At 45.7% G+C, this 23,502-nt stretch overlaps 1 protein-coding gene across 2 annotated transcripts in view; it reads left to right on the top strand.

Annotated features, from left to right (window-relative positions):
- Positions 1-23,502, top strand: part of LOC147618882 (exosome complex component RRP45A-like) — a 69,838-nt gene that overhangs the window by 26,780 nt on the left and 19,556 nt on the right. Inside the window, exons 2-7 of one of the 2 annotated variants that reach the window (XM_086773982.1) lie at positions 2,784-2,835; positions 2,939-3,027; positions 3,123-3,218; positions 3,330-3,444; positions 3,522-3,602; positions 3,691-3,879. In XM_086773982.1, coding sequence (XP_086630108.1) covers positions 2,784-2,835; positions 2,939-3,027; positions 3,123-3,218; positions 3,330-3,444; positions 3,522-3,602; positions 3,691-3,879 — 622 coding nt within the window. Of the gene's footprint in view, positions 1-2,783; positions 3,028-3,122; positions 3,219-3,329; positions 3,445-3,521; positions 3,603-3,690; positions 3,880-23,502 lie in introns of both variants that reach the window. The other variant, XM_086773981.1, reaches the window with a different exon arrangement.

The raw sequence follows: 23,502 nt of genomic DNA, 5'->3' as shown, positions 1-23,502 counted from the left end.
CTGTGTTTTTCTGCAGTGCACTTGAGTTTTCAGATTTTGTCTTCATCTCCGCTGCATATTCTGACAGTGTTTGTGTCTTGCGACATATAATGGGTGCGTGTTGATCTTGACAGGAAGAAAATCATGTTGGGAAACTCTTGCCTAAGGGCAACTCTAGAGGTGCAAGGGGTGGGAGTATCTGCCAGAGAGGCCAAACCCAAGGTCACTCTATGTGAAGGGTGAAAACTGTGAGGGCAAGATGCTCCCCAAAGCCAAGCACAAGAGAAGGGGAGGACATTCTGCATGAAGAACTGTTAGCATATTCATCCCCAAATTTTGCTCTTTTATGGTGCCCATTTGGTCCCTTTTGCATGGCCCTGGGCTGGCCACCCCTTTTTTACTATTTTTCTGGGATTTTTCCCAGCCTTTTTGGCATTTACCAGTCGGCCATGTCCATTAGCTCCAGTTGGCTTGTTTATCAGCTCCAGTTAGCCAGCATTCCCTTACTATAAATAGTGGGTGCTGGCCTCTCTTTTCTTATTCAGTCTTGTACATATTTTGCTCCCTCACTTATGAGACTATCTGTGTCTCTTGCTTGGGACTGTTTTGCTTCAGTATATTCAGCATAGTTTGCTCCATATCTCTCTCTCTCTTGCACTCTCTGTTCAGCACATTCTAGTGCCACTTTGCTTCCGCTCTGTGCACTCTTTCATGGTATCATCGCTCCCGGTTTAGCAACCTCTCTGCTGCCCCAGATTCAGCCCTGTTTTCAGCACCTTCTCCTCTGCGTTTTTCTCCCAGATACACAGCCCTTGCTGCTGCGTTTTCTGGACAGCAACTTCTAGTCTTTTCCCCTCCAGCTTTGGCTTCTCCAACAGCAGCCATCTGGCATTTTCTGATCAGCGTTTTTCCCACTTGGAGATTGGACAATAGGCGGCCTGTTTTCTCAGGACAGCAACCTTTCTGTGCTGCGTTTTCCTCTCCAGTGTCCCTTTCCCTTTTGCAGAGGGGGCTTGTGGTGTTGCAGGCTTTGGTGGCACTCTTGGTACTTGTGGAGGACACTTTTTCTTCAGAGTTTGTGCATTTTTTGAGATTGAGCCCAAGCTTTTGTGATGGCTGCACCGACTTCTCTTCATATGTTTGCTGAGTCTGCCAAGTTGGATGGTTCCAACTACACCCTATGGAAGGTGAAGGTGAAATCGGCCTTGCGTGGCGTGTGGTGGATGATTTTACCAGATATACTTGGGTTTTCTTTCTGAAGACCAACGATGAGACTTTTCATCACTTCTGTGATTGGAAAGCTGAGGTGGAAAAAGAGATCGGTCACTCGGTTAAGGCTCTCAGGACCGACATAGGGGGTGAGTTCACATCCTAGGAGTTTCAGCAATATTGCAAGACTCATGGCATTCGGAGACAGCTTACTACATCATATACTCCATCACAGAATGGAGTTGCCGAGAGGAAGAATAGGACCATTATGGAGATGGCCCGTGCTATGCTTGAGCATTCTTCACCACCTCGACATTTCTAGGCTGAGGTGGCTTCCACTGCTGTCTACATTCAGAATAGGTCTCCTACTGCTGCTCTTCCCGACAAAACTCCGTATGAGGCTTTCCATGGTGAGAAGCCCTCCGTTGTTCATTTCCGGATATTTGGGTGTACGGCATATGTTCATGTGCCTAAGGAGCACCGCTCCAAGTTGGACTCGAAGTCTCAGGGCATGACTTTTCTCGGATACAGCACTGTGTCCAAGGCATAACAACTAGACTCTGATACCAATGTAATTCACCTAGGTAGGTTTGAGCACTTATTGGGCACACTGTATGCAAATAATAGTTAAACACTTTAACGCTTAAAGATTTATGGACAAACACAACACACTAACAAAGCTGAAAAATAAAGTGTTGCACAAGACACCAACACTAGGGCCGAAACGGGTCGACCTTCCTCAGTACATTTGTATTTCTTGGAGTATTTTGTTGTACATAACCACGAGCACCATGTGGCAAGCTTGCCATGAACAAAAGAATTGAATACATGTACCAAACAATATAGTCAGTGTAGATGTTGTAGTAGCACAGTCACAACGAGACCCTCACCATATGTGAGATACGAGAGCGCGTAACTGTCGTTTTGAGACCATGCACACTCATGCACTCTTGTACTAGAGCGTGGCTCTCATTCCCTCGGTGTTGGTTCGCCTCACAGAGGCATTGGTGGACACTTCCGGGTACAATACCAGGTAGCAATGGGGTTATTGTAGTAGTTGGAATGCTCCAGCAGCGGTAGAAGGGACTTCACGGGCAACACCCATGAGCACATGCAAGCACTAGGGACCACCTGGGTTAGCTCCAAACCAGAATTTGCAGCTTCTATAGTAGCTGACCAGCTCCTGGGACGTGTGGTGTTGTCCATACAGCCATACAGTGGGCAGTTGATGACATGGCAGACATATTAGGATTTCAGTAGTAGAGCAAGAAAACCGAGAATTGATAGCATGAATGGGATGCTATTGAATTGGGCGTCTAGAAAAGCATGTGTGTGGAGTTGAATTGGGCATACGGTGCTTAATCCCACAAGATCGTTTCCCTGCTGAGAGGAGGGAAACAACTAGGCTCTGATACCAATGTAATTCACCTAGGTAGGTGTGAGCACTTATTGGGCACCGTATGCAAATAGTTAAACACTTTAACGCTTAAAGATTTATGGACAAACACAATACACTAACAAAATGCTTTTGTAAAGAGGGTTGAGAAGGGAATTTGTGATGTAGTTTTCTATGCTAATTTTTATCATTGATCCAGGGAAGATGGTGCTGCAGAGGTCCAGCTAGGCAAGACTCATGTAATGTGTGTGGTGAGCTGCCAGTTGGTGCAACCCTACTTTGACCGACCGAATGAGGGTACTCTTGTGGTATATACAGAGTTTTCTCCCATGGCTGATCCTACTTTTGAAGCAGGCCGGCCAGGAGAGAGTGCCGTGGAGCTCGGGCGAGTCATTGATCGTGGATTGCGGTTGTGACTGGACTCTCTTACCCTTTTGTATCGTGTCTGTCTCTCTTACCCCTTTGCAAAGTCAAAAGAGTGGTTTTTTTCATCTTAAATAATTGCTTGTTGTTTTCTTACTATCCTGCCCAAATGCAGGGAAAGCAGGGCCATAGACACAGAGTCCTTATGTGTGCTATCGGGAAAGGCAGTCTGGTCGTTACGCATTGATATCTGTATACTTGATAATGGAGGGTGGGTGATGGGTTATGCTTAAACTTCAACACGAGCTATGATCCATTATATACTGCATGTTGCAGCTTGAGAAGAGCTTAACCATCAATGGTTCTACCTGGGCCTCTGCAGGAACTTGATAGATGCAGCAAGCATTGCAGCACTAGCTGCCTTGTTGTCTTTTCGCAGACCTGAATGCAGTATTGGAGGTGCTGAGGGGCAGGATGTTGTCATCCATCCTCCAGAGGTTTGAATGCTGTTTACACTGTTCTAAAATGCTTGTTTTCCTTTATAATATATGCTTTTACTGGGAATGTGTTTCAGATACGGGAACCTCTTCCATTGATCATTCACTACCTGCCAATTGCTGTCACGTTTGGGTTCTTTGGAGAAGGAGAACTTGTGGTACTTGTTTTCCTTTTAGTATTCCTTTGAATGCTTATTTATGCTGATTTCTATGCCTTACATTTGACAATGGTGTAGAATATTACAGGTCATGGACCCAAGCTACAAAGAAGAACTGCTAATGAGAGGAAGGATGACTGTTATTTTGAACATACACGGTGATATTTGTGCCATTCAGAAAGGAGGCGGTGTTGGCGTGACTTCTAGTGATATCATGCGTTGCTTACGGATCGCATCCACAAGGGTTGCAGACGTCACCGTATCATTGAAGAAGGCTGTGAGTATTAGGAAAGCCATTAGCTCGTGTCTATTCGGAAAGTAAAATTTTATTATTTGCTTTCCCTAAAGCTCTATTTTCATGTGCTTGAGAATGAATGCCCTAGTAGTGGGTATTCTACCCTGTGGGTGTTCTATGTGGTCAGTGCTTAATACCTTCCCCCTTTCCAGGGTATTTTGTTACCAAAAGAAGTAATGAAGCTGTACAAGATTGGGGGAATCAAGATCATGGTCAAACTATGATAAGTGCCAAGCGTTCTGGCCCCTCATTGCAAAAAACAGTTCCCCCCACGCAGCTCCATGCATCCTATCCACTGTGATGTCGGTACTGCCACCGCTATGGTCCTCTAGAGCCTCCATCATGTTGAAGTCCCCCCCCCCCCCATGCACTAGTGGTCTGCTTGGGGAAGGTCCTGTTGCACTTGTATCCAAAAGTCTACCTGGTCTCTCGTTCTCGCCCCATCTGGTGTGTAAATGTTGGGGAGATCAACATGCTCTCCCCAAGAGAGAGCAACACCCAATGGGCTGTACATGGATTGATCGACCGAAATCCACCACTTGGGTCAGGAGCTGGCTACTGACGGAGAAGCAAACCCCTCTGTGGTTCCTATGAGGGCCAATAGTGCGAAGGATCAGAAAGGAGAAGCCTCCTGCAGCTAACAGTCCTGCCTCCTGGAATTATGAGAACGTCAAGATTGCTCCCAATGAGGGCCCTCTAAAGGTTAAAGGTCCTGCACTGCCATCTTGCACTGAATGCTATCGGCGCTGCCTAGACCGCAGACTTTCCATGAGGTGATCCGCATGGCTAAGAGAAGAGGCTGCCGCCCTTCAAGGTCTCTCCTTGGTGTTAAAGCTTAGAACTTTGGAGCTTAACACAAACTGATATCTCTCTCTCTCTCAGAAATGATGCACAAGACGAACAATAATGAGATGATATGTTTTTCCACTACACAACCACGTAGAAACTTTATTAAGTTCAAAATTGCTCTTTATGTAGAGCACAAACACCACTTTTACAATTTAGCAACCCATGTGATTGCCACACCTTTCTAAAAGAGTGTAAACACACACGTCTACTTTTCCTAGATTTTCCTAGGCTATGGTGTTTTTATACTAAGGTTTTGATCACATAGCTTTGATCATTTTATTTTTCAACACCCCCACTTGATTAAGCATAGGGTGTGTTGTGACCACATAGCCACTCACCTCACAAAGAAAACTCCCCTGTGCCACTCTTGAGAAGAGAATTTGGAAACTTCACAAAGCACTCAAATGTTTCCCCAAAAAAACTCTCTCTAAGTGCCATTCCTAGGAAAGAATGAGAAAAAATAAACCCTTACAAAGCTTAAACATCTCCCACAACAGAACCGGCCTCTTACAACATGACTATCCCTTATGCATGTGAAAAAGCTATAAATCAAACCTCCTAAGGCTATTAACTTTACCAACATAAAATGATTTGAACACGCATCCAGCCTTTGCATACTTTCAGCATCCTTTGTGCTTTCAAGCCCAAGGCATCAAAAGCTCAGTCTCTTCCTAGAGTTCTCAGCACACCAACCCTTAGTCTCGGGCCGGTGTATTCTCTTCGAAGATAGCTTCACAGTTCACCTACAGCTTATGTACAATTCTGCTCAGCGTTTGGTCTCTTTGTCCTCGCATTTGGTGGTCAGTTAGTCAGTTGGTCTGCTCAGTCTTGTGGACATCGTTCAGCTTGTATTCAGTTCTCCCAAAGAAATAAAGCAAATACTCTTGCTTGTAGGGGGGGCCTTCAGTGGGTGATTTGGGACCCCATCTGGTGTCATCTCAACTACATCTTTTAGTTCATGTATGCTATTTAAAGGATTGCTAAAGACTCACTAAACTCAGGGTTAAAGAAGGCCTCGTTGTTTCACACGGTCCTAGCTTGGCATATGCTACATTGGTATCATAGCTTGGGACGTGATTCAACTTGGCAACCTAGGGTGAGAGCATTGTGTGGATGGTAAAGCTGAGATTGGGAAAAACCACTCGCCCATTCATGGCATCAAGCTTCGAAGGCATTACAAAAGAAGAACCATTCGAAGAAACGCGTCTGCAAAAAGAAGATGAGACAACCGGAAGTCAAGGGAGCAGATAAGGCAACTCCAAATTCAACTGGAAAGAGCCCAAATGGAAAAAAATTGGCAGAGTTACAAGAGACTTTGGCCGAGCAAGAGACACCCAAAGAACAAAGTTCCTCAATGGAGCAGTGGTGTTGATGGATGACTGAAAAAGAAGAGCGAGACTGTGAAGCAAGACGGGCTGAGTAGCTGGCAGAGAAAGCCAAACGCAAGGCCAAAGAGGAGGACTACGGGCAGAGCTCGAAGCAAAGGCGAACCACGAGCAACATGATCGAGAAGACTTGAGGGACCCGTTCCAACAAACACTGCAGACTCTAGTAACTTCTTTCACCCCTTCTCAGTCCTCCACAACCCCAACCATAGCCTCGACAACTGTCATCCGTGCCTCACCAAACTTCACTAAGTATGACGGCAAGTGCGACCATTCGGCTGTGACCTAATTCATCCACCAGTTTGTTGCCCAGTTTCTTCTTTCCAAGATCACAGACCCCCAAGATAAAGTCCATTTGGCGGCTACACACTTCATAGGTGATGCAGTCACTTGGTGGCAACATTGGTCCTGTTTGCACACAGCGTCCTACACTGGCTTACTGGACTAGGATTGGGACATCTTCGTGTTCGATCTGAAGACAAGGTTTCTATCTCCGCAGTACATGACTAATCTTGAAGACGAGTTCTACAAACTCACCCAAGACGGTTTCCCTCTGCTCACCTACTCCAACAAAGTGATCACATCAGCTTGGCAGTTGGGGAAGTCCGAGGAGAAGTTGAAGCAGTTCATTTGGGGGTTGGATCCAAACATTTGGTTTCCTGTTCGAAACTTCGAAACCCAGAGTTACAATAGAGCTTTGAATCATGTGCAGAACCACGATATGATGCTCAATGGAGGTAAGCCCCAAACCACTTGAGTCACCTCCAAACCTTAGTAGCAACAGCAAACGTAGACGACCCAACAAAACCAGGCGTTTAACCAACAGTCAAGTAAGGGGGACATCTAACAACAAAGATTAGAAGAAGAAGGGCCAGAATAGCTCTTCTATTGGGAAGGAGCGACAAGATGGACCCAAGAAGACACTTAGAAAAGATCAAGGAGGGCCTTATTGGAGGATTCCTACAGTCAGATGAGGAGCAGTACTTCAAAGAGAACCGTTGTTTTTTCTGCCACCTTTACGGGACATGCCAAGAAGGATTATTTCAAATGGCAAGCAACAAGCCTCTACAGTGCCTACCGTCACAGCTGTACCACCCCCTCCACCCTCGCCCTTAACCACCAATGCTGTGCAGCTCTTGCCTGCTTTGAATGCAGTACCCGTAGTGGTATTCGATGATAAGCAGGAAGGTAGAGTTGAGGAGTGTCAGAAAGGTCTCATCAGAGCTTATGGCACATCGAAGGGGCAACAAGTTGTTGTTCTCTTCGACATGGCCAGTTCCGAAGATGCCATCTCTCCACATTTGGTGACCAAGATAAGATGTGCCCTGGTCCCTTATCATTTGGATGTGGACGGGTTCACTCCTGGTTTGCGTACCCATATCACCTAGAAAGCTCAACAGTTCACCTTCATAGTCTAGAAGGCCCAATTTCAGAGGGATTTCATTGTCTCGCCCCTTCTCCGGCGTGACATGATCCTAGGGATTTAGTGGTTCCACGAGTATGCACCCATTTTTGATGGCGACAGGACACCTTCACGATTGTCAAAGGTTTGCTTGAGCCTGCTATCATCCGTGGGGATCGGAGCATTCAGGGTATTCCGCTCATTTCCCATCTCTAGGCTAATAGAGCTATTAGAAAGGGAGCAGAGTGTGCGATGATCTATGTCCCCCCATGATAGATATCGACATCCACCACGACTCCATTAGAGCCACAGATGACATGACTCCTCCAGTAGTTTCAGGACATCATGTTGCGGGATGATCTCCCACTCAGACCCCCACCCTCTCGTTCTGAAGACCATCGTATCGATTTGGTACTTGGAGCTGAGCCACCCAGTAAGTTTCCGTAAGAAGACAAAAGGTTTCAATCTCACATGTAAGGCCTTTAGAGGCGTTCTTTGCTCTGCAAAAAGCGGCTTTTGATGCACCAGTCCTCAAACTCGCATCATGGGATGATCCCTTCGAGGTGATCACGGATGCTAGTGATCTCGCCATTGGAGCAATATTGCAACAAGAAGGAAGACCCGTGGCGTATTACAGTTGGAAGTTGAATGATGCCGAAAATAACTATTCTGTCTATGACAAAGAGTTGCTAGGGGTTATCATAGCCTTGAAACAGTGGAAACCTTTTAATTATGGAAAATAATTTACTGTGAAGACAGACCACTAGGCCTTGAAATTGCTATAGACTATGCCAAGTGTTCCAACAGTTTGGCAGAATGATTGAGTATGTGCTGGGTAAGCACAACCCTGTAGCATATGCCCTTAGTTGGAAAGGTAGTATTGAGACAGTACATGAGTCCAGTGTGTTGGGGATACAAGGAAAAAGACTTAGATAGTATTTACTATGAAGACACAGTATGCAGATTATCTAGAATTTGGAACTCTTTATAGTATGGCCCTTTATTTAGAACTGGGTCATTATACCATTCAGTACGGTTGGTTCTTTTACAAGAGTCGACTCTGTGTTCTCAGGGAGAAGAGACAGGTACTCCTCCATGATGCTCATGATTCACTTGTTGGTGGTCTCATTGCGGGATCTATAGTTGCCTCCGGTTTGCGAACCGCCGGGAAAGTTCGATTCGAACGATTCGGTTCGATCCGTTTCAGAGTTGACCGTTTTTGCCCCTTTTTTTTTCTCACCATTTTCGCCCGTTTTTTCTGCCGTTTTCTACCCGTTTGGAGAGCCGTTTGATGGGCGTTTTTTGGGGCTCTTGCTTGCTTGCCTTGCCAACTTGCTAAGGCCCAAACCCTTTGGTTGCCTTTGCTTGAGGCTTGAGCCTTGAGTCTCTTAGCTCTAGGCTCTTTTCCCTATTATCTAGATTCTATATAAGAGGTCCTCCCCAACCCCATCCTCACAAGTTCTCATTGCTCAACCCTCCCCTCACAAGTGCTCAAGTCTATGATCTATCCTATCCCTTGAGTCCCCTCTAGGCTCTCTCCCTCTTCCTCAAGGGCCAAGGCTCAAGCCTCTCCTCTTCCTCAACTTTCAAGCCTCTAGGTTCTCCCTCTTGAGTCTTGAGTCTTCCTCAAGCCTCCCCCTCTTCCTCAAGCCTCTCCCTCCCTCTCCCTCTCTCTCCCTCTTCCTCAAGTCTCTCCCTACCTCTCCCTTTCCTTCTCCCGGGACCCTTCTCTCCTCTTTCACCATGAGAGAAAAGCATGAAGCCTTTACTTTGCATGCCATTACCCATGAGAAGAACGAGGGGAAGTCGGGGGCATGGAAGTGGACTTGCAAGTATTGTGGCAAGGCCTACACTAGTAGTGCCACTAGGCTTCTTGCACATCTCTCCAAGATGGGGGGGCAAGTTGCACCTTGCAAGATGATCCCTCAAGACATTTCTGATAGCATTGTGAAGAAGTACTCCTTGCTTGGCAAAGCAAGTGATAGTGGAATAGTCCCCCCTGCCGTTCCCACCGCTCAAGACGAAGTCATCCCGCTGGCAAGGGATACATCCTCTTCATCATTCTCCGCATCCTTCTCCCCCTTCACCAACTCCACTCCCTCATCAAAGAGGCAAAGTGAGTTTGAGGTTCCACACAAGAGGCAAGCCACTCTTGGAGGCTCCATTGGAGCAAATGTGGCCTCTCTCTCTTGGGTCCGAGCAAAGCAACAAGACGCAAATGTGGAGATTACACGCACGATCATTGAGTGCAATCTCGCATTTCGTGTCCTCAAAACTCCTCAATGGCAAAGGATGGTGAGGGCCATTGCCAAAGTAGGACCATGCCATGGCCCTTGGCATGGTATCACCTACAACGACATGCGTACGAAGGCACTTGATGAAGAAAAGGAAAGAATCAACAAGACCCTCGAGCCTGTCCGAGCGGGATGGGTGAAGTATGGGTGTTCCATCCTCTCTGACGGATAAACCGATAGAAAGAAGAGGGGCATCCTCAACATTCTAGTATCTTGTCCTCTTGGCACGTACTTCTTGCGGGCCGTGGATGCCGGAAAGGCGGGGAAGAAAACCTCGGGCGAGGTCATCTATCGCCACATTCGACAAGCCATAATTGAGGTAAGATACAATTTTAATTTTTGAGTTTGAAGCTTCAAAGTTTAGCCTTTACCTTTTACTCAACTTTCAACTTTTCAAGTCTCATTTCTTTTCCTTTTTCATGCATCATGCATGATTGCATCCATGATCCATGGTCCATCATTCTTGTAGGTTGGCCCTGAAAATGTAGTTCAAGTGGTTACGGACAATGCGTCCAATTGCTGCAAGATGGACCGCTTGTTTGAGGAGGAGTTTAAGTCCATAGTATGGACTCCTTGTGCCTCTCATTGCCTTGACTTGCTTATGGAGGGCATAGGCATGTTAGAGTGGGTGAAGAGTGTGGTGACACAAGCCACTCAAATTGTCACTTTTTTCAGTCAAAAAGTCAAGGCCCTTGCTATCTTCCGCTATCACAGCTACTTGGAGATGGAGAAGCCATCCTCGACGCGCTTTGCCTACATGTGGCTTCTTCTAGAGTGCCTTTATGATGTCACGCCTAAGCTCCAAGTAACAGTGGTTTCACCGGAGTGGTAGGAATGGATACAAGGTGAGATGCCTTCGTGTGTCGATGAGGCAAGAGCCATTCAACGGCTATGCTTGAGAGAGGAGTTCTGGCGCCAGGTCTGCGCCCTAGTCATTGCGGTTACTCCCTTGTATAGGGTTTCACGCATGACAAGCATGGAGGGGGCTACCATGGGGCTCCTCACTCACTTTATCAGAGAGGCCATTGCCGAGATTACCCGCACCACAGTCCTCGATGAGCTTGATCGAGAGTATATGCTAACAAGGTAAATAAGATTCAACTTTTTAAGAATAAGTAATAAACTAAAATAAAATGTTGAATCTAAATACCTGTTCTTTCATTTTTCTCATATACGATATTCTCCCCTTTATTTTAAAATTCATAGTGATCCCCTTGAGGCTACTCCTCGACGTGATGCTATCTTGGCACTCGTGGAGAAGAGATGGAAGTGGATGAAGAGGCCTATCCATGGCCTTGCTGCTTTGTTGCATCCTGCCTACAAAACACTCCCACTTTTCACTGATCAAGAGTTGCTTTCAGCTAGGGATGCTTTCTTACCAAAAGCATTACCCGATGATGAGAATGTGCAATTTCAGTTCTTACAGGAGCTCATCAACTATAATGATCAGAGGGGCTCCGCATTCGCCAATGCGGTATGTTGGAGGAGCGATTCTATGGTGAAGCCTCTCTTTTGGTGGGAGTCATTTGCTTACCAACAACCTCACCTACAAAGAGTGGCTTTGAGGATTCTAGCGCAGGTAACCACTAACCACTTGGCACCAAGTTACTAAATTATGTGTAGATACTAGAAACTTGAGCATTGTTTATTTTTATTATGGATTAGGATTGCTCTTCGGGTGCATGTGAGAGGAACTGGAGTTCCTACTCACTAAGTTACGCAATCGACTGAGCACGAGACCGTTAGAGCGGCTGGTCTATTGCCGCAATAACTTGCGCATTGTGCATGCAATGCATAATATGAGTCAAGCTAGACAGGTATATTGTTATGTAACATGTTAGACTTACATAACTTTCAATGTTTTATTATTTAGCCCCTAATCAATTATAAAACTTGTAGGTAGACGTCGACAAATTCAAGTTGACGGTGGACACTCTTAAAAGTGTCCACAAGGAGCGTAATGGAGAGGAGGCCATATATGCAGAGCTCTACAAAGAGCTAGAGGAGATTAATAGGCGAGTCTCTCGCACTCGTCATGGCCGTCGAGCTAGAAGTGGAGTAGAGGTTCGGCCTATTCTTACCATTGGCTCTCGAGGCTCTGATCGCCCAGTTGCTACCTATGTAAGATGTGGCTCTCGGAGCTCTACCTCCGCAGCGATTAGAGTTGAGGATGCTTTCATTGCGGAGTCTTCTTCGGCAGTTCATGGTGATATTCGGGAGCCCGAATATGACGATGAGGGCAATGTTCTTAGCGACGGGGATTTTGGTGGGAGCTCTGAGGTGTCCTCCTCTAGTGAGGATATTGAAGAGCCTAGCGATAGCTCTGAGTCTTGACTCCTGACATAGATGGTGACATAGGCTTTTAGCCTCTATAGTCCTCTATGGGCTTTTTGCATTTTTGTACCCACATTTTTTGTACTTGCCCATGTGGCATGCCGACTTTTGCGGCTTTATATATATTCATGACTCTTTGACATGTCACGTGTACATTTGTCTACTTTTATTTTCTATGCAACTTGCAACATTCTAAATTTTTATGTTTTGGGTAAAAGTTTTGCATCTATATTTATATTTTAAAGTATTTTTTAATGGACTGTACCTCCACCGTATTTTTATTTTTAAAATTTAGCGGTGCGTTCCGGGACCGTATTTGAACGTACCATACCGAATTGAACTTTTCGTACCTGATAACTATGGCGGGATCAACAATACTTTGGAGAAGTTAGAAAGATCATTTTATTGGCCGAAGATGCGCAGGGATGTATACAACTATGTTTTTGCATGTCCCATATGTCAGAAAGTGAAAGTACCTCACATAAAACATGCAGGGTTTCTTCAGCCATTGCCTGTTCCTGAGGGTCCTTTTCACGACATTTTGATGGATTTCGTTGGACTAGTTCCCGCATCTTTTGGATCTTGGAATACTGAGTGTATGACGATAGTTGACAAATTCAGTAAATTTTATATGCTTATACCATGCAAATAGACGGCCACAACAGAAGATATAGCCCAACTCTTTCTCCGACATTGGTATCCAGTATGTGGTTTGCTACAAACCATTACTGCAGATTAGGATCCAAAGTTTACTTCTCACTTCTGGCGAGCTCTGCTTGACAACCTTGGTACCAAATTGCAATTGTCCAGTGCATTCCATCCTCAGACCGATGGCCAAATCGAGATTTACAATCAGCTAGCTTTCGATGTGCTTAAAGCAACTGCCATGATCAGTAGTCGAAGTGGGAGCTTCGTCTCCTGTTGCTGCAGGTGATTCTCAATGACACACACTCATCAAGTGTTGGTAGAACTCCTACGAGGTAGCCTTTGGTCCAAGATTTTCATCCCTTCTTACGCGGATGATATCTCCTTCCTTGGAAGCGAATAGGACATCAAAAACATTTTCAGCCATCATTGAGTCACTCAAAGAGCGCCTTACCAAAGCTCAGGAGACTTATATCAGACATGCAAATAAGTCAAGGAGAGACGTCAACTTCAAAGAGGGCGATTGGGTATACTTAAGGATCATGAAGCAAATACTCAAGCAAGTGGGCAAGCGTTGTCCAAATTTATCCTTCAGGAGTTTTGGTCCTTTTCCCATCATCAAGAAGTTAAGTGATGTTGCAATGCAACTTAGATTGCCAAACAGTTGGACAACGCACAACGTCTTCCATGTCTTTTGGTTAAAGCCTTATATCGGACCTTCATGTAGAATGTTCCAGAAGAGCAGCAACTAGAAATGGTTGATGAAACAGAAGTGATAGAGCCCGAGCAGATACTTCTACATCATTGGAAGCACGGTTCCGGACGACGACTTTGCCAATTCTATACCAAGTTTAAAGATCGAGGGACCCATGAAGCCGTTTGGCTAGATGAAGAATTCTTCCTCGAGTATCCACAGTTATTGGCAACCTTGAAGCCATGAACCTACCACTCAGCTAAGCAGGAGGGAATGTCACATGCACCCATGCACTATGGTACACAGTGACAACTGGCTCATCAACAATGCAAGAAACATGTACAGAAGTAGTACCTTGATAGGATATTTTGTCGTATGCTGTGACCCCTTTGTGAGCCCCAGTCCAGGACACGATCTACGTAGGTTAGTCTCCCAGCCATAGAGGTCTGTCAAGTCAGTCCTCTTAACCCACTTTGGAGAATTCAGCAAGTAGTCCTCGTGTAGGTGCATGTAGATGTCAGCCTTAGGAGTAGTATGCATTAGAGACATGTTAGTTGCATCCATGTAGTAGGGGCCAACCTTAAGGTCACCACCAAGGCCAACGGCAGCCTTGCAAAAAGCATTAAATACGTTTGGCCACCATCTAGGCCCAGTCGGCAGCCCTAGACAGGGCCTGGGCAGCAGTTGGCCAGGCCAGACAGCTATCGACCAGGGCTGACTGCAGTCGGCCAGCAAACAAACAAGCCCACGACCCAAAGCGAGCATTTACTGCTAATAAACCAGTTGTGGCAGATAATAAACAGGCTGACAGCAGGAAAACAGCCGACCAGCACTCTTTTGGCATATAAAAGGGTGAGCCATCCATAGACCATAAATCATGAGATAAAAATCAAGTTCTCAAGCATCAGTCAAGCATGTGTGCTTAGGCATCCAGCTTTGCATACTTTCAGCATCCTTTGTGCTTTCAAGCCCAAGACATCAGAAGCTCAGTCTCTTCCCAGAGTTCTCAGCACACCAACCCTCAGTCTCGGGCCTGTGTATTCTCTTCAAAGATAGCTTCACAGTTCGCCTACAGCTTATGCACAGTTCTACCCAGCGTTTGGTCTCTTTGTCCTTGCGTTTGGTGGTCAGTTAGTCCGTTGGTCCACTTAGTCTTGTGGACACAGTTCAGCTTGTATTCAGTTCTCCAAAAGAAATAAAGCAAATACTCATGCTTGTAGAGAAAAGGGGGGGGGGGGGGGGGGGGGGGGGGGGCTTTCAGTGGGTAATTTGGGACCCCATCTGGTGTTGTCTCGACTACATCTTTCAGTTCATGTATGCTGTTTAAAGGATTGCTAAAGACCCACTAAACTCGGGCTTAAAGAAGGCCTCGTTGTTTCACACGGTCATAGCTTGGCATATGCTACAAGAGGGGCTCTAGTGGACTCTGGGAGAATGTTGATATTGGGAAGGAGCATATGTAGTTTGAGTATTGCTGCTAAGATCGATATTGCATGTGAGGGGGTTAGGATTGCGGGAGGGTAGCCACCGCTACCGTTCCACTAAGAGGCGGATGAAAGACAGAGGTCAGGGGGAACGCGGGGGGGGGGGGGGGGGGGGGTGTCGAAGAAGAAGCCAAGGATGTATTGATGGGTTGCGCTTGGGGTCGAAACTGTAGGTGGAGCACGTGAAGATGAGGAGGATAGGGGTGAGGGTGGGACCTAGTGGGGGTCCACGGAACGGCCGTTGGGCTCTGCCATGTTAATATCATGAACCTACACCAAGGATTTGATGTCCACTAGGGTGTGGCTCCCATCGCGTCAGCCTCACTGGTGGGGGTTTCGTCACTCTTGCCTGTTGGGCGCTTGCGGTTGTGGGGCTTGTTAGGGTCTTTGTTCTTTAGGGGCAGATTCGAGGAAGAGGTTTTTTGGGTTTGGGAGGGAGGAGGGAGGGACGAGACTTTCACGGAGCATTGTGGTGTCGTAGTGCTGTAGCCATTTTTATGGTATTGATGTGTGGATGTAGGCTAGTAATGGACTGGGGCATTTTTTTCCTCCTTAGGAGGTTTTTCCCTCGAGCGTGTGTACACACTCTTATGAGTGATTGTGTAAGTGACCGTATCGTGTCACTTCACTTGTACGTCACTTATTCGCATCAATATAAGTGTTGTGCTTCTCTCAATCTCTGCGTGCTTCCTACATCTATTTGTGTGTTGCTACCTTTGTGTATCATAGCAAAGTTCTCTTGGCTCTCACTCCCTCGTTGTCACCTTCTTGAGGTGCTCTTCTGATTGTCTCAAATTGAGCTATCCTCTTAGGTGGAGAAGGTGTGCCCTATAGTGTGTTGTTAACTACATTCATTACGTTAACAAAGTTTTGGCACCTTCCAGGCCGTTTCGGATGCGTTTTGGAGCTCGTTCGCATGCTGTAAGATTATGCAAACATCTCAGGGGAGTTTCAATTTGCATTGTCTTTGTTCGATTTTAGGTTTTTTGTAGAGCAGCAACATACATCTGTCGTGCAAACAGGGCCGTCATCGCTGCTTCAGCATCAACATCAACATCGGATCTTCGAGCTTATCATATAGCTTTGTTAGCATTGTCATCATTGTTATCGACTTTTGTCTCCTTGTCAGTAACATTTCTACACTCTACACTATGCCATTTTTCATACACTTTGCACGTTTCTTCGTCATCAATGATCTACTGGCAGCCATCTCGGTTGCATTTAGTGTGGACATTGACAATACGTGCAGGTTGTTGGGATATTTGCATTTTGTGTTAGAGATTCATTATTTGCAGGGAGTGATGTATTTGGGATGCTTTCTGTCGAGGATAAACTTGATAGGACCAACTATCCGTTGTGGTTCTATATGATGCATCATGTAAGGGCTTTGGAATGTTGTTATTGGCTTTGAGACACACCTTGTCTCGCCAACCCAGGATAGTACAGGTACTTTGGATGGTGATACTAGTTTAGATGTAATTGTGGCATTTGTCTCCACACCTCCACCAAACGGAACAAGCCAAGCGGGATGGCATGGATGCTACACATGTATATGCATTGGTGGCACTTTCCGTTAAAAAGGAGCATTATTTCTCATATTCGCTTATGTAAATTGCCAAGCAGGCTTGGGATGCGTTTGTTGCGCTTTACCAGGTGCATAACGAGGCATGAGTGGCCTACTTACACAAGCAGTTAGAGTCTGAGCATATAAATGAGGGAGATTGGATGAGTTTCTTATAAGGATCAAAGATCTCAGAGAGTAGTTTGCATGTATTGACGAGGCCTATTCGAAGAGTTCGATGGTGTCTATTGTTCTAAGAGCTTTACTAGATTCATACTACGGTTTTACATCCATGTGGCCCTCATGCAATGCTTGCTCCCCTCATGGCTTCATGATTTCTCTCCTAGCATGGCCTTTTAAAAGGCTCCTGATTTTTTTAAGAATCATGGAGTGGGATATATGGTTAGAGGGAACAACCAATTAGGGTCATTTCACATCTCACCACCCAACTTCAATCTTATGGAAGAAGGTTGCATCGAACTTGCATGTATGGTTAAAGCTAGAGGTTCTTGTAAGAAAACACAATAGTGGAAGCAAGATCTCCATAATACAAAACAATTAATTGTAGAAAGAAGTAGAGAGTAAACACTATTACTGCTTGCAAACTTTGATTATAAAGTGATGGTTGTTTGCCCACCTGTGTGCTTCGGATAAGGAGCTTTGATGGCAATCTAGGCAGACTCTAGACGGAGAATGTCTTGCTTGTTGGGTTTTATGCTGTGTATGCACCTAGAGGAGTGCTAGTGATCATCAATAGATTACTAGGGCACTTTTTACTTCAGTTAGTGGAGGTTTTTTCCCCCAGTTTAGCTTAGTATCACTTATAAGCAGTTTATAAGTGTTTTGGTCCACTCGGCACATTTTATGGCCGGACATGTGAACACATCCTTTTAGGTCACTTTATTATGTGGCTATTGTACTTCACATCATTATTTGAATACACATAAAGAGTCGTGTTCTCTCTCTGCTTCTCCACGCCTGTGTTTGCAGCACCTCCAAACCCTAACCCTAACAGTCCAAGGCCTTCATTTGGTATCAGAGCCTCCAGGTTGGCCTGCATTGCCCTGCCCGTACTGGTACTGTTTATCACCACCTTCCATACTGCACCTATCATCAGCGCCTCCTTCAGGTACTGTCCTGCCCGTACACCTGTACCTGCTCGTACACAGTCTGCGCCGCCTTCAGTACCGTACTGCACCTGTCAGCGCCGCCTTTAGTACCGTACTGTACCTGCCTGCATACAATCGACTGCAGCTACCTACGACGTGTACCAGCTGTGTACCTGGTCGCCCTGCTCCGTACAGTGCTCAGTACAATCAACGTACCTGCACAGTACCCGCTATGCACATCTGTCTACAGTCGCCTCCTGCTTTCGTACTGTACTTGCTCGCCCAACCTCTGCACTGATTCCGTACCTGCTTTCGTACAGTACCAGTCGACTGTACCTGCACAGTACAGTCAACTGTACTTGTTCATTACAGAGGTACCACAACCTACTCAGTACAACAGTGGTAAGCATTACAATTTTTGATTTTTGGGCATTTTTATTTTCTCTGTGAAAATCTACAGGCAAATACAGGCAGACTTTCTTGCAAAGAAAACTCTACAGGTTTCTTGCAAAATTTGGGTGCAGTAATTTTGGGCATTTTTGGGCATTTTGGCATTGTGTAAGCCATTTTTGCTGCTCTACTCAGTCACTGGTGCATTGAGCTGCACATTCAGAGGATTGAGAGTGCAGGCATATTTGGGTCAACTGTATTCAGTGGAGTACAGTTGCTTTCAGGGTTCTTGCTATTGGGTTTTTTGATACACAGGTACAACATTGTGCATAGGCATAATGGCAAATCAACAGCAGAGTGATGTATTCACGTATTTGTCTAAGGAAGACAAATTGGACGGCACGAACTACTCCTTGTGGAGTTTTATGCTGAAAAATGTGCTTGTGGCAAAAGGTCTTTGGGATTTTGTTAGTGGTGATGAACCACGTCCAGGTCCATTGGCTCCAAAGACTCCTCCTCAAGGGGGTGCTCGTGGACGAGGACAACAGGTACAGGCTCCAAGGCAGCCATTGCCTGTTCAAAGAACAAATGCTCAGAAGACATGGGATGCCAGGGATGCACAAGCCTTGTCACTCATTGCATTGTCAGTACAAAGGTCTATTATACCTCATATTCGTTCAGTTGGCTCTTCACAGAATGCATGGGTGACTTTGGAGCAGATGTATGCTGCTCGTAATGAGGCTCGGATCTCATTTTTGAAAAGAGGCCTGGAAAATCAGAAAATGCATGAAGGAGATGATATGTCTAGCCACTTAAACAAGCTGCAGGATTTGAGAGAGCAACTCATCAATGTGGATGAGATTATTCCTGAGACACAGCTTGTGTCCACCATCTTGCACTCTTTGCCAAGATCTTACTTGGCTTTTCATATCTCTTTGAACCTCAGCATGAGGAATGCTGTTGAACCCCTTAAGTATCAGGAACTTGTTGCTCTCTTGCTACAAGAAGAGCAAATGAGGAAGAATATGAATATGAACACAAGTGCTGAACAAGCATTTACTACAGGTCAAAAGGGGAAAGGAAAAACTCAGCCAAAGAGTTCAAATCAGAATTCAAGTGATGGTGGTTCATCTCAGGATACCAAGAAAGGTGATGGACAGCCCAAGAAGAAGGGCAAATGTCATTACTGTAAGAAGCCAGGTCACTACATCACAGAGTGTAGAAAGAGGATTGCCAAAGAGAAGGCAAAAGAATCTAGGATGTCTGTAAATGATGCCTCTAAAGCTCCTCCAGAGACTGCTTCTTTTGTTGAGGACAGGGATTACTGTTTCTATACATGCAGCTATGATGCCTCTTGGTCTTCACAGGCACTCAGTATGACAGAGCATGCATGTACTTGGTATTTTGATAGTGGTGCCTCAAAGCATATCACATCTCGCAGGGATTTGTTTTGTGATGTTGGCCTTGCCCCTGTTGGCAAAACTGTTCAGTGTGCCAACAATGCTTCATATCCAGTTCGTGGCATTGGGGAGATTCAGCTCACAGCCATTGATGGCTCCATTCTCCGCCTTACAGATGCCTTATATGTACCAGGGATAAAGAAGAATTTGTTGTCCATTTCTTCTCTAGCACATTGTGGTATGCAAGTCCACTTTGATGATGATAAATGCATGGTCAGAGACAAAGCTAATGCTTTGACCTTGATGCTTACTGGTATATTATGTCATGGACTTTATCAGTTGGATGCATTTCAGCCAGTGGATCAGTCTGCTTATAATGCATTCACTCTTACTCCAGCTATGGTTGATTCGGAGTTATGGCATGCTCGCATGGGGCATGTAAATTTTGGTAGTCTTATGCTTATGCAGCGACATAACATGTTTACAGATCTACCTCTCATGGAGAAGCCTCCAGATCACATTTGTGAAGGATGTATTTTGGGAAAAATGCATAGGTTTTCCTTCCCGCGTGATCAGGCTCTACGAGCAACTGCAAAGTTGCAGCTTATACACAGTGATCTTTGTGGTCCCATGCAGACGAAGTCATTAGGTGGTTGCTTCTATTTTGCTACATTTATTGATGACTTCTCTCGTATATGCTGGGTCTATCCTTTGACACATAAATCACAGGTGTATGATGCATTTTTGGCCTTTGTAGCACTTGCTGAAACACAGTCAGGATGCAAGGTTAAGACTCTCCGTTCTGACCGAGGGGGGGAATATATGTCACACATGTTGAATTCCTTTCTTGAGAGTAGAGGTATAAAACATCAGTATACTACTCCTTATACTCCACAGCAAAATGGGGTTGCAGAAAGGAAGAATCGGTCACTCATGGAGATGGCCAGATGTATGCTAAAAGGCAAAGAGGCTACCACATATCTTTTGGGTGGAAGCTGTCATGTGTGCTTGTCATATTTTGAATCGATGTCCCACAAAGGCATTGGTTTCCATTACTCCTTTTGAGGCTTGGCATGGCCGCAAGCCTTCTGTATCACATTTTCGTATCTTTGGGTGTCTTGCATATGCACACATACCCAAAGAGTTGAGGAGGAAGTTGGATGATAAAGCCACAAAATGCATTTTTGTTGGGTATAGCCGTGAGAGCAAGGGCTACCGGTTATATGACCCACTATCCAGGAAGATATTCACTAGTCGGGATGCGATTTTTGATGAAAAATCAGAAATATCCATGGCTGGTTATGATGCAAATTAGGCTGAAAATGATGTGTTTGAAGGTCTACTACCTATGGAGTTTCATTCCACAGTTGGTGATCCAACTCATGAGGGTACAGGACAGCCAGCAAATGATGAAGGTGGTGCAGAAATTCAGCAGCAAATTGAGCCAGAAGCTGAACCAAATATGGGGCAGCAGGCACCACAGGTCAGACACATACCTAGATGGTATTTGAGGACATTACAGGACAGCCATTTAGAGGGTCCTCTTGCTGGTCGTACTCGTAGGGAGACACGGACCAATGAGCATGCACACATCATGGATTTGAATATGGTTATGGCAGCCAGTTTACAGGATGATGATGAGCCTAATTCATTCGTGGATGCACGAGATAATGTGCATTGGAACAAAGCCATGCAGGATGAGCTTGATTCTATTAAAAGGAATCAAACATGGGATTTGGTTGATCTGCCCAAAGGCAAGAAAGCAATTGGTACTAAGTGGGTCTATAAGTTGAAAAGACATGCAGACGGATCCATTGACAGGTACAAAGCCCGTCTAGTTGCAAAGGGCTATGCACAGAAGAAGGGCATTGATTATGAGGAGACATTTGCTCCTACATCCCGTATGTCGACACTTAGGTGTGTCATTGCATTGGCTGCGCATCGTGGTTGGGTTGTTCACCAGTTGGACATAAAGACTGCATTCCTACATGGGGACCTCGAGGAGGGGGAGGAAGTTTATGTATATCAGCCCATGGGTTTTGCAGAACATGGTCATAAAAGGAAAGTATGCAGGCTGAAAAAGGCCTTGTATGGTTTGAAACAAGCTCCACGAGCTTGGTATGCAAAGATAGATGCTTTCCTACTCACTCAAGGATTTGTGAACAGTCCATCAGAAGCCACCTTGTATGTAAAGAAAGAAGAGACAGATCTGCTGGTCATCAGTCTTTATGTAGATGATCTCTTGCTCATGGGATCTAATGATGACAAAATTGCAGCTTTTAAAGAGATACTGCAACAGACATTTGACATGTCTGATTTGGGGCTTGTACACTACTATTTGGGCATACAGTTTATGCAGGATAACAAAGGCATTGGGTTGTTGCAATCTCGGTATGTTGCTAAACTTCTGGAGAAGTTTAAATTTCAGGATTGCAAGCCTATTAGTACTCCTATGGAGCCTGGGATAAAAGTGTCACTACAAGATGATAGTATTTCCTTTGATGCCACTACATATGCTCAGGCTGTTGGGTGCCTTATTTACTTGTGTACTACACGGCCAGATATTCAGTATGCAGTCTCTCAGTTGAGCAGATTCATGCACAGCCCGCGGTTGTCACATTGGCAAGCTGTGAAGCGTGTATTTCGATATTTGCAGGGTATCTTGTCTCTTGGATTGCTTTATCCTGAGGGGGGTGACATGCAGTTATACGCTTATAGTGATTCAAATTGGGTTGGTGATTTTGATACCAGACATTCCACTAGTGGAAATTGTTTCTTTCTTGGCTCTTCATGCATTTCTTGGCTAAGCAAGAAACAGACCACAGTGGCCACTTCGTCTTGTGAGGCAGAGTACAGAGCAACCTACACTACTACTGTTGAGTGTGTTTGGCTGCGTCGTCTCATGACTGATATGGATATTTCAATGGAGGAGCCTACACCTATCTATACTGATAGTCAGAGTGCCATTACTGTGGCCAGGAATCCTGTGTTTCATGCTCGCACGAAACACATTGAGATTCACTATCATTTTGTTCGGGAGAGACTCCAAGCAGGTGATATCAGTCTGATCTACTGTCCTACAGATCAGAATGTGGCAGACATCTTCACCAAGGCATTACCACGTCCGAAATTCGAAGCATTCCGCACTGCTTTGAATTTGTTTCCTTTTGGTGGATGATGTACAGTGATCACATATCACTCCAGGGGGGTTTGTTGGGTTTTATGCTGTGTATGCATCCAGAGGAGTGCTAGTGATCATCAGTAGATTACTGGGGCACTTTTTACTTCAGTTAGTGGAGGTTTTTTCCCCCAGTTTAGCTTAGTATCACTTATAAGCAGTTTATAAGTGTTTTGGTCCACCCGGCACATTTTATGGCCGGACATGTGAACACATCCTTTTAGGTCACTTTATTATGTGGCTATTGTTTTTTTTTTTTTTGGGAAAAACGATCCTTCTATTAGTTAATGAGAAAACGCCATAAGGCTACAAAGTCCACCTCACAAGGAGGGATAAAAAACCACACAGTGAACACCTGAGCTCCACCCCCGTGGCTGGCCGCTCTCTGGGGGGGGGGCTACCTAGTAGTACATGTGGGAGGTGAGGAGAGCCAAACTGGAGGCCTATAGTGCCAAGTGACATCCTCGCCCCTCGCGATGAGGAAAGGGCCAGGCTGCCAAGTGCGGAGGAAAGCCTTGCAGTGACCTCTCATGCGATCCGAGTCGCCCTGAAGTTTCCCCCAGTGTCCTCTCAAGGTGTGAATGATGTCCACCCAGAGGGCCTGTATGACCTCCGCCGGTGGAGTCGCCTGGCGGTCAATGGCCTCCCTGCATCGGGCTCTCCATATGTGCCAAGCCGTCATGCTGCTGATCATCTCCCATCTGTGCCCGTCCCCCTCCTGGGAGACTGCTGAAGAAAAGTCTGGCATCGGAACCACCGCCATCGCCCTGTCAGAGACCTGGATGGTCGCACTGCCAGGGACGTCCTCATATCCAAGGGCCGGGCCGCTGTCCGTGGCCCAAGCCACCGCACCCCACGTCACCATCATCTCACCTGGCAA

Source organism: Cibotium barometz, chromosome 34 (genome assembly GCF_041138505.1).
Source record: "Cibotium barometz isolate CiBa-2024 chromosome 34, ASM4113850v1, whole genome shotgun sequence".
Classification (NCBI taxonomy): Eukaryota; Viridiplantae; Streptophyta; class Polypodiopsida; order Cyatheales; family Cibotiaceae; genus Cibotium; species Cibotium barometz.
This window is presented reverse-complemented; position numbering and strand designations above follow the sequence as displayed.